Genomic DNA, 12,512 nt, shown 5'->3' with positions numbered 1-12,512 from the left:
ATACCTTGTGTCAGCAACGGAACTTCGAATAATGCATGATGAGGCAGAGAAAATGATGAAGAATGACATCATTCAGCCTTCGCAGAGCCCATGGTCGTCACCAGTGGTCCTTGATGGCAGTTGGCTCTTTTGTGTTGATCACAGGAAGCTTAATAATATAACTTAAAAGGATGTTTACCCTCTTCCACGAACTGACAATATACTAGATTGTCTGAAGGGGGCTAAGTTTTTCTCAACCATGGACATGTACTTGGGATACTGGCTAATTGAAATAGATGAGGCTGATAGTGAGAAAACCACATTCACCAACCCTGAGGGCCTGTATGAGTTTAAGGTAAGGCTGTTTGGTTTGTGTAATGCACCAGCAACTTTTGAATGGATGGTGGATAATCTTCTAAGTCAGCTGAAGTGGACGATGAGTCTTTGTTATTTAGATGACATAATAGTGTTTTAAGAGACATTTGATGAACATATAAAAAGACTCAGGGCTGTTCTTAAGTGTCCCCAACAAGGTGGACTGAAAGTTAATCCACGAAAGTGTCTCTTTGGAGCAAAAGAAATCAAAATACTTGGACACCTTGTGTCAAATGAAGGTGTGCAGCCAGACCAAGAAAAGGTGAGATCTATAACAGAATTTACTATTCCTAAAAGTATTAGAGATGTGAGAAACTTCCTTAGATTATGTTCTTATTACTGTTGTTTTATCAAAGGCTTTTGCATCAAAGCCAGGCTACTCCAAGAGTTGTTAAAAGGTGATGCTAAATTTGTCTGGGGTGGTGCTCAACAAGATACTTTGTGTGCTGGGAAAAGCTCTGACGACTGACCCTGTACTTGGTCTGTATGATGATAGAGAACCTACAGAACTACACACAGATTCCAGCGGGTATGGGATTGGTGCTGTTCTGGTGCAAATTTTGGATGGAAAGGAGAAGGTTATAGCCTATGCTGCTAGGACACTTACAAAAGCCAAGAGAAACTACTCAACTACAGAAAGAGAATGTCTTGCTGTGATCTGGGCCATGTGCAAGTTTTGACGTATCTCTATGGAAGGATGGAAGGCCATTCACAGTTGTTACAGACCGTCATTCATTTTGTTGGTTGACACGTCTTAAGGATCCAACAGGATGACTCGCCAGGTGGGCACTACATCTTCGAGAGTATGACATTACCACAGTGTACAAAAGTGGAAGGAAAAACCAAGATACCGACTGTCTCTCAAGAAACCCTGTGCAAGACCATCAAGGCTTCGATGAAGATAGAGACTGTGTTGCTGCACTCCAGGATCTCTCTGCTGAGCAGAAGAAGCACGCCAAGATATCTCAAATTATGCTTGACTTAAATCAGTCAGAGGATGTGAAATGGCAATTTAAGGTAGTTAATGGATTACTTTGAAAGAAAAACTGTGATCCGTTTGGAAAGAGGTAGCTACCAGTGATTCCTAAACACATGTGCTTAGATGTTCGACAGAAATTCCATGACACACCTGAGGCTGGACATTTAGGATTTAAGACATACGATAGAATCAGCAAGAGATTTTTCTGGCCAGGTTTATTTAGGTGTGTCCGTCACTATGTGTCACACTGTCGAGAGTGCCAGAGGAGAAAGGTAGTCCCTCAGAAACCACCTGGCCAACTACCTGTTTCACCACCTGAAACGCCTTTCCAGTGTGTTGAGATTGACCTCCTTGGACGATTTCCAATGTCTGCTAGTGGCAATAGATCGAATATTGTTTGCACTGATTATCTGACATGCTATACCATTATAAAAACCATGAAAACAGCCGAAGCATCTGAGGTAGCCAAATTCATTGTGGAAGACATTGTATTAAAACCGGTGGCCCAAGGTCATTAATTACAGATCGAGGGACAGTTTTTCAATCGAATCTTGTGACAGAGATAAACTGGCAGTGCAACATTACTCATCATATGATGACTGCCTACCAACTGCAAACTAGCGGGCTTACTGAATGCCTTAATAAGACCTTGGCTGACATGCTATCAATGTTCGTCAATGTTGAGCAGAGTAACTGGGATGAGGTGCTACCTTTTGTGACGTTTGCCTACAACACCGCCAAACAAGACACCACAGGACTTATGCCATTTTTCCTGGTGCATGGTCATTAGGCAACTATGACGATGGACACTGTATTTCCATTACATGCTGATGATGTGGACAATGACTACGTCGTCCAGGTGTTAACCACAGCTGAGGAAGCTCAGCAATCAGCTCGACTCCACACACTGTTGGCTCAAGAAAACGGTCACTGAAGGTATGACACGAGCCACCTCCCTGTTGACTTCCAGCCTGGTGACCTTGTCTGGATCTTCACTCCTGCTCAGAATGTTGGTCTCTCTGAGAAGCTCATCAGGCACTGCTTTGGACTTTATAAGGCTGTAAGACAGTTGTCTGATGGTACTTATGAAGTTGAGGATTTCGACCCCGACAAAAGATGACGAATGATCAGAGATACGGTCCACGTCCTATGAATGAATCCCTGTAAGGATCCAGCAACCCCGGGTAAATATGAAGCTCTAGTGACAGGCAACAAGCAGAAAGGTGACAAAGAGCGTAGCGGCAAAGGAAGTTGTAAGAAGATCACCACCAGGGCGAGAATCAGTCTTCGGGAGTCTGAGTACTCAGGACCGATGACTTGTGCCTGCACTAGGACGACATAACACCGAGACGCTGTTCTCTTAAGGAAGGAGCAATGCTGCAGATGAAGCTGAGTAGCTCTGTGGTATAGTGACTATGAAACTAAACTGTTCGCATGGAAGGTCTTGAGTTAAAAACTCACTTGGCTGTACAATTTTAATTTCTATATTCAGTTCAAGTATCACGAATCATTGTACTGGATTGTTCTGTAGCTGTATATATACTGTATGTGTTCTGGCCAGGGGCAGTTTGCTCCATGCTCTTGTATGTGCAAGTGCTGAATAAACCTTCGTTAAGTGAAGTTAGTGTTCGACATTTACCTAATTACACCTTCTTCTACATGACAATATGTTTTGTGCAAATTTTGTTTTCTAAGACTGTTTCATTAATAAGAAGCAACAATGAAAATTAACTTACATTCCCCTCACTATTTTGATGATGAGAAGGACATGGGGCACAAAATTTCTAACAAATGATGCAGTCTTATGACGAATGCCTTTTTAGGAAAAAACTGGTAAACTTGTATTTTTAGATCACCTTATTAAAAGATTAAACTTAAAAACACAGGATGTCAATGAATGTTACTTATTTTGTTTTTCATTAAAGCTTCAGTATCTAGTTCCAGTTTTTGAGCACTACTAACCTGAAGGCAAGCTTTTAAGATCAGTCTGTCAATGAGCCTCTGTGTGTAGGTTTTGTTCTCTTCATTACAGAAAAAAGGTGCTTGCACAGGTCCAAAAATTCACATAATGGTAGCTGCTGACTTGTTTAGTCAGGGAAATGTACAATGAGGAAATTCTTACTAAAGTATGCAAAAATAATTTTATTATGAAACTTTTCACGCAACCACCTCCCACACTGTCATCATCTAAAAAGTGAAGTGGAAATCCTTGAAGAAGGTCAATGAGTGCTTTTGATACCATTCAAAGTTCCACTCTGCTTCCATAATTAAAGATGACAACTTGGAGAAATGAGCATTTCCACAAAGTGTTTCATACTAAAGATATGAATGCAGTCGGATGTCAATACAGTCTTATCCTGCAATGCTAAATTAAATTCATTCATATGGTTTACAATGTCTCAGAGGAAGGCTGAATCTGCTATCTGCAATTCATTTTTGAATTCTGTAACAAGTTTGATGAGTCAATTACCTCAACTCAAGTGTATTTCACAGCGATATGGCACAAAACCATAAATGATTTCCAGGTCTTCCAAAAACGCTTTGAACTGATGTTTGAGAGCATGACCGCAGGTGAAATTTGTTGTTTGAGTCACCACTTCTTCACTTCCTTCATTGTAATACTCATAGCACATAGATTCTCTTGGTGGAAATGCTGTGTATTACAAAAAAGTCAAATGGAATGGGTAATAGTTTTAGCATATCTCGTAAAAACACTTACATAAAATTGCTAAGCAGTTGAAGGCTTTGTCAAGAAACTCATTGACCAGTCTGGTGTGGCAATGAAAGACAGCAAAAGGAAAGACAAAGTTTTAAATCTCTCATTTAAGAAGCCATTCATGCAGAAGGGTTGTAGAAACATACTATTGTTTGATTGGCATGCAGACTCCCATATGGAGGACATAGTAATAGGCATTCCTGGCACAGTGAAGCAACTGAAAGAAATGAAAATAAATGAGTCACCAGGTGTGGATGGAATCCCAATTTGAATTTACAGGGAGCACTCTACTGCATTGGCCACTTAATTAACTTGCACTTTTTGCAATTCCCCCACCCAGTGCAGAATACCATGTGGCTGGAAATATGGTCAGGTGATCCGTGTATATAAGTGGGGTAAAAGAATGGACCCACAATATTGTAGACCAGTATTCTTAGCATGGGCCATCTGCAGAATTCTTCAACGTATTTCAGTTAAAATATAATAAGTTTCCTCGAAACAGAAGAGCTTCTGTTTATAAATCAGCACAACATTAGAAAGCATTGCTAGTGTGGGACTCTGCTTGCCATTTTCTCTCATAATATCCTGTGAACCATGGATGAAGGGCAACAGGCACAGTCCATGTTCCCAGATTTCTGGAAAGCATTTGAGAGTAGAAGCATACAGAATACATTTCAGTATATGTGAGTAGTTTGAATAATTCTTAAATAACAGAATTCAATACAGTGTACTTCATGGTGAGTGTTAATCAGCAACAAGGGTATTGTCAGGAGTGTCCCAGGTAAGTTTGATAGGACCCCTCCCCCCCTTCTTCTCTGTACACATAAACACATAAATGGTCTGAAAGAGAGGGTGAGCAGCAGTCTGTTGCTGTTTGCCAATGATACTGTGAGGTACGGGAAGGTGTCATTGTTGAATGGCTGTAGGAAGAGACAAGCTGACTTAGACAAAATTTCTAATTGATTTGATGAATGGAAGATTGCTGTAAACGTAGAAAAATGTAATTTAATGTGGATGAGTAGGAAAAACAATGCTGTAATGTTTAGATACAGCATTAGTATGGTACTGCTTCATACAGTCACAGAAATTAAATATCCGGGCATAACACTGCAAAGTGATACAAAAGGGAACAACCATATAAGGATGATAGTATGGAAGGCAAATGGTCAACTTCAGTATACTAGGAGAATTTTAGGAAAGTGTGGGATGTGTGTAAAGGATATGACACATAGAGCACTACTGGGACCCATACTTGATACTCCCTTCCAGGTCAGTTTAATGGAATACAATGAAGCAATTTAGAGGTGCACTGCAAGATTTGTTGCAGAAGGTCTGATCAACAAGTGAGTATTATGAAGATGATTCATGTAGTCAAGTGGGAATCCCTGAGGGGGTGGGGGAAGAAAGTTCCTTTTGTGGAACACTACTGAAAAAGATTAGAGAATCAACATCTGAAGCTGACTACAGAATAATTCTGCTGCCACCAACATACATTTCACTTAAAGACCACACAGATAAGATAAGAGAAATTAGGGCTCATATGGAGGCCTACTGGCAGTCTTTTTCCCTTGCTCTATTTGTGAGCAGGACATGATAGGAAGCCACAAGGTACCCTCCACCATTCACCATACAGTGGCTTCTAGAGTATGTATTTAGATGTAGATGCAGAAACTGATATTTCCATTAACCATGGTTGCTGTGCCATCTGTTGCTTCTGAAGTGAGATTCTTCAATTGCACACCCACATTGTCAGCACTCCCACAAGTGAATATATCAGCTCATGGTGCAGCATTTTCATCAGAACCAATGTTGCACTGAATACTGTTTTCATACACTCCTGGAAATTGAAATAAGAACACCGTGAATTCATTGTCCCAGGAAGGGGAAACTTTATTGACACATTCCTGCGGTCAGATACATCACATGATCACACTGACAGAACCACAGGCACATAGACACAGGCAACAGAGCATGCACAATGTCGGCACTAGTACAGTGTATATCCACCTTTCGCAGCAATGCAGGCTGCTATTCTCCCATGGAGACGATCGTAGAGATGCTGGATGTAGTCCTGTGGAACGGCTTGCCATGCCATTTCCACCTGGCGCCTCAGTTGGACCAGCGTTCGTGCTGGACGTGCAGACCGCGTGAGACGACGCTTCATCCAGTCCCAAACATGCTCAATGGGGGACAGATCCGGAGATCTTGCTGGCCAGGGTAGTTACTTACACCTTCTAGAGCACGTTGGGTGGCACGGGATCCATGCGGACGTGCATTGTCCTGTTGGAACAGCAAGTTCCCTTGCCGGTCTAGGAATGGTAGAACGATGGGTTCGATGACGGTTTGGATGTACCGTGCACTATTCAGTGTCCCCTCGACGATCACCAGTGGTGTACGGCCAGTGTAGGAGATCGCTCCCCACACCATGATGCCGGGTGTTGGCCCTGTGTGCCTCGGTCGTATGCAGTCCTGATTGTGGTGCTCATCTGCACGGCGCCAAACACGCATACGACCATCATTGGCACCAAGGCAGAAGCGACTCTCATCGCTGAAGACGACACGTCTCCATTCGTCCCTCCACTCACGCCTGTCGCGACACCACTGGAGGCGGGCTGCACGATGTTGGGGCGTGAGCGGAAGACGGCCTAATGGTGTGCGGGACCGTAGCCCAGCTTCATGGAGACGGTTGCGAATGGTCCTCGCCGATACCCCAGGAGCAACAGTGTCCCTAATTTGCTGGGAAGTGGCGGTGCGGTCCCCTACGGCACTGCGTAGGATCCTACGGTCTTGGCGTGCATCCGTGCGTCGCTGCGGTCCGGTCCCAGGTCGACGGGCACGTGCACCTTCCGCCGACCACTGGCGACAACATCGATGTACTGTGGAGACCTCACGCCCCACGTGTTGAGCAATTCGGCGGTACGTCCACATAGCCTCCCGCATGCCCACTATACGCCCTCGCTCAAAGTCCGTCAACTGCACATACGGTTCACGTCCACGCTGTCGCGGCATGCTACCAGTGTTAAAGACTGCGATGGAGCTCCGTATGTCACGGCAAACTGGCTGACACTGACGGCGGCGGTGCACAAATGCTGCGCAGCTAGCGCCATTCGACGGCCAACACCGCGGTTCCTGGTGTGTCCGCTGTGCCGTGCGTGTGATCATTGCTTGTACAGCCCTCTCGCAGTGTCCGGAGCAAGTATGGTGGGTCTGACATACCGGTGTCAATGTGTTCTTTTTTCCATTTCCAGGAGTGTATATTAAATATGCATTTAGGTCACTTCTGGTAAATGTTGATTCTCCAATGTTGTATTAATTTAACTCACACCACTTGATCCCAGTACTTCCATATCACTGTACAATCTGAAAATTCTTTTTAAAAATGAATCATAAAGTTCAGTCCTCAGTTCTATTTTGCACTCAAAGTAATCACAAAGTCTTAGTCACTTTAATTTCACACAGTTGGCTATCCTGGATCATTGTACTGCGGCACCCATATACATGAGTATGTTGTATGCATTCATTAATTCGCTTCCACAATGTTTGCATAAAAATATTAAAATATTCATGAATCTCAACAATTTCAGTGTTCTTCAGTTACTTATTTCTTTTTTTTGAATGTTTATCCTTCTTAATAAATCTTTTCGTCTACTTTTAATTTCCAGTTTGAACTTCTTCACTGCAGTTTTGTTTTTTATCACATGGATCCTTCATGAGAGATTTCATGGTTGTAAAAGAATGAAAATAGTTGAGATGAATTTCTTCTTCAAATATTACTAATTATTCTTTTATTTATACTTATTCAGAATTATTTTCACTGATTTCTTACAACCAAGAATATTTGTTACAGATTCCACTACAGACATCTGTTTGAGTGAACATTAATTCATACTAACGATAAATTATGGACTTTTTGACAAAGATTTTTACATAAATTTTATTAATGTTCTAGTCCTGAAGATTTATTGGTGACTTGCTTCCTGTTTCAAGGCCTCTCTTAGGCAGTCTGCACAGTGTTGAGATCTCCATGCATTTTCTGTGATGTAAGAGCTGTGAACTCTAAATCCCATAGGCCAACTAAGGAATATCTCAAACAAAAAACACAAAAAAAAATTTGCACTAATACAGGAGATTATCACATAGACAGAAATGACTTATATCTGTAGTATTTAAGTAGCAAAACTTTTAACATAAGATTAATTATTGGCACGCTTACTCATTTATATATAACAGGGGTACAGAAAACATCACACTTGTAGCAATTATGGGAAAAGTCCAAAATTTAATTCAGGAAAAATTCTGTACCCACACAATATGAACCAATGACAGAAATATGTCAAATCCCAGCAATTAGAAGTAATTAAGTTAGCTAACATAAAGATCATTTATCCAATCTATAAACCTACTGGGTGTTTGTGTTGTCCTCATCATTTTATCATCATTCATGAATGTGGTGAGTTTGGACTGAGCAAAGGTTGGGAATTTGTATGGGCGCTGATAACCACGCAGCTGAGCATCCCAAAAACCACACTATCATCATCATCATCATCATCTAAATCTACTGTTATCAATATTACACTCCATAACAGTAATTTACCGGTTTCTAACTCTATACTGCTGTCAATGGAGACTCCTGTTATGATTCTGCCTGTGATACTGTCAAATTATAAGAAAATCAGAATAAATATTATAGTAAATTCAATGATTATGAAACCTGAATCAAGCATAATTGTATTACATTATCATTTGTCTCTAGAAACAGTGTTTACCTATTAAGTTGCAAAGTGATATATAATGACCATCTTTTCCAATGGACAATTTTATACGTACTTGATAAGAGTAAATACTTTTTATAATAATTACCTGAAATAATGTAGCATCATCAGTGAGGAATTTTGGAAGATTACTGTCTCTCAATGCTCTAATAAGTACAACATCTTCACTCTTGTCAGGATTCTCCCTCTTCAGAGAACCAGCCATAACCAGCACACTTTTTACAGCCCTAAAATAAAGTTGTTTTGATCAACTTAAGTGTTAAAAGCCTAAAACATTTTACGTAATTTTAAATTTAAACTTTTTCTACTCGTGTATCATTGAAATATTGAACTTGAACAAACTGAAAAATTGTTTTCCATTCTACATTCAGTTGTTGTATAATGTTACATTGTTTCAAATCTGCAGCTGAAAGTGGATATGACAGCAAATATTTTCATAGCTTTATTCGTGATAGTAAATACACTCCCGGAAATTGAAATAAGAACACCGTGAATTCATTGTCCCAGGAAGGGGAAACTTTATTGACACATTCCTGGGGTCAGATACATCACATGATCACACTGACAGAACCACAGGCACATAGACACAGGCAACAGAGCATGCACAATGTTGGCACTAGTAAAGTGTATATCCACATTTCGCAGCAATGCAGGCTGCTATTCTCCCATGGAGACGATCGTAGAGATGCTGGACGTAGTCCTGTGGAACGGCTTGCCATGCCATTTCCACCTGGCGCCTCAGTTGGACCAGCGTTCGTGTCGGACGTGCAGACCGCGTGAGACGACGCTTCATCCAGTCCCAAACATGCTCAATGGGGGACAGATACGGAGATCTTGCTGGCCAGGGTAGTTGACTTACACCTTCTAGAGCACGTTGGGTGGCACGGGATACATGCGGACGTGCATTGTCCTGTTGGAACAGCAAGTTCCCTTGCCGGTCTAGGAATGGTAGAACGATGGGTTCGATGACGGTTTGGATGTACCGTGCACTATTCAGTGTCCCCTCGACGATCACCAGTGGTGTACGGCCAGTGTAGGAGATCGCTCCCCACACCATGATGCCGGGTGTTGGCCCTGTGTGCCTCGGTCGTATGCAGTCCTGATTGTGGCGCTCACCTGCACGGCGCCAAACACGCATACGACCATCATTGGCACCAAGGCAGAAGCGACTCTCATCGCTGAAGACGACACGTCTCCATTCGTCCCTCCACTCACGCCTGTCGCGACACCACTGGAGGCGGGCTGCACGATGTTGGGGCGTGAGCGGAAGACGGCCTAACGGTGTGCGGGACCGTAGCCCAGCTTCATGGAGACGGTTGCGAATGGTCCTCGCCGATACCCCAGGAGCAACAGTGTCCCTAATTTGCTGGGAAGTGGCGGTGCGGTCCCCTACGGCACTGCGTAGGATCCTACGGTCTTGGCGTGCATCCGTGCGTCGCTGCGGTCCGGTCCCAGGTCGACGGGCACGTGCACCTTCCGCCGACCACTGGCGACAACATCGATGTACTGTGGAGACCTCACGCCCCACGTGTTGAGCAATTCGGCGGTACGTCCACACAGCCTCCCGCATGCCCACTATACGCCCTCGCTCAAAGTCCGTCAACTGCACATACGGTTCACGTCCATGCTGTCGCGGCGTGCTACCAGTGTTAAAGACTGCGATGGAGCTCCGTATGCCACGGCAAACTGGCTGACACTGACGGCAGCGGTGCACAAATGCTGCGCAGCCAGCGCCATTCGACGGCCAACACCGCGGTTCCTGGTGTGTCCGCTGTGCCGTGCGTGTGATCATTGCTTGTACAGCCCTCTCGCAGTGTCCGGAGCAAGTATGGTGGGTCTGACACACCGGTGTCAATGTGTTCTTTTTTCCATTTCCAGGAGTGTATATGAGGATGTTAGGGAGGTTAGTATGGTGACATTTAAGTGACAGTGGTTGGAATATGGTGGGTATCAGGGAGAAATAATCTTATTTTTTCTCTATACCATCCATTGTTGCCTTCTGCAGCCTCCCTAAACCTTATAACAACCTCGTCAGACAACAGAGTCCCAGACCATTATTCATTTATTTTCTCTGGTATGATTAGCATAATCAGGATCTATCTTACATCTAACAAGGAAGTTTGCATGTTCTATAGAACTTTCATTATGAGAAGCATGTTATAAGTTACTTCTAATACATGACACTATTAAATTTTTAGTAATTAGTATAGTGCAGAAAGAGAAAAAGGCACAGTTTACACTCATTCATGAAAAGTATGGAAATACAGAGAAGTTCCCAAACTGTAGATTGAAATAGTGATGGCGAGCAGCAAGGGACATGGAAGAAGAAGTGCACATGTGAGAGAAAGTGGAATGTGATAAATCAGAAATCATGGGAATAGGGAAAAACGAAGTACATAACTGAATTACATATGAAACAAGAGAGAAGCATCAACGAGAGCAGCTAAAACAGCACATCACATGTTCATACAGGAAAGTATATCAAATCTGATGGTATAAAATGTTAAGCTGACATACGGTAGTGTCAATATTATGACCTCACCGTTGTCCATGACATATTACCTTAATTAATGCAGTGTTTGTTCAATGTTATTTATGAATGCCTGAATAATATTCAATGTATAAGGTTAATTTGTGTAAGTATTCAATAATTTGGTCATGAATAATGTATTCCACTCCAGTAAATTCTAAATGAACAAAATGAATTCACATGAGCATCTACTTTTCATTGTTTGAAAGGCTGTTGTAGATCTTGAATGTTTCAGTTTTCTGCCCCTACCCTTTTGATTTCCTTCCCCAGCCCCACACCACACAAGTTCCTGTTGGGAGATAAGCCCCACAGAAGTGTGTAGTAGCAGTGCTTAGGGTTTTCATGGCTTGTTGTTTCTGTTTGCATACACTTGTTGTGCCTATGACTTCTTTTGTGTTTTGGTAGACTCGTTTCAACTAATTTTATAGTAATGTACAATGCACATCATAGATACATATTTGAGAGCTGATATTTGTAATTTTAGTTTGTATCTTTATATTAAGCAAATTTTATACTCCAGCTCCATTAAAATCAAATTTTTAAGTCATCCTGTTTTGGCTTATGCAGGACCTTATGTTTCCTATCTCAGGCTTTTCTAACACACCATTGTAAATTGTGCTTACAGTCAGCAGCACCTAGCCCCTTCAGTTATTTAGTTTGCAGATGTAAGCAAGAGTGGTAACACAAACCCTGCACCATGGGTCATGAGTATTCAGAGCATTCATCACAGCATTATCATGTTTTCATATCTCATGATGATGCTTATTTTCCTCTTTCACTAAGTTTAAGGAGACAAGTACATTACATGAGATGCTTCTCAGGTTGTGGTCATCAGTGCTTCTCCTTTTACTGTTGTAACCTATTGTTGTTGTTGTGGTCTTCAATCCTGAGACTGGTTTGATGCAGCTCTCTATCCTACTCTATCCTGTGCAACCTTCTTCATCTCCCAGTACTTACTGGAACCTACATCCTTCTGAATCTGCTTAGTGTATACACCTCTTGGTCTCCCTCTATGATTTTTACCCTCCACACTGCCATCCAATTCTAAATTTGTGATCCCTTGATGCCTCAAAACATGCCCTACCAACCAGCTTCTTCGTGTCAAGTTGTGCCTCAAACTCCTCTTCTCCCCAATTCTATTCAATACCTCCTCATCAGTTA

General features: G+C 42.3%; 1 protein-coding gene across 1 annotated transcript in view; it reads right to left on the bottom strand.

The window, feature by feature from the left end:
* LOC126482033 (dynein axonemal heavy chain 6-like) overlaps positions 1-12,512 on the bottom strand; it is a 1,073,010-nt gene that overhangs the window by 683,109 nt on the left and 377,389 nt on the right. The window contains exon 87 of the mRNA XM_050106005.1: positions 8,910-9,048. Within this exon, the coding sequence (XP_049961962.1) occupies positions 8,910-9,048 (139 nt within the window). The remainder of the gene's footprint in view (positions 1-8,909; positions 9,049-12,512) is intronic.

The sequence above is a fragment of the Schistocerca serialis genome, chromosome 5 (assembly GCF_023864345.2).
Source record: "Schistocerca serialis cubense isolate TAMUIC-IGC-003099 chromosome 5, iqSchSeri2.2, whole genome shotgun sequence".
NCBI classification, from domain to species: domain Eukaryota; kingdom Metazoa; phylum Arthropoda; class Insecta; order Orthoptera; family Acrididae; genus Schistocerca; species Schistocerca serialis.
The sequence above is the reverse complement of the archived record's forward strand: the minus strand, read 5'-3'. Positions and strand labels throughout refer to the sequence as shown.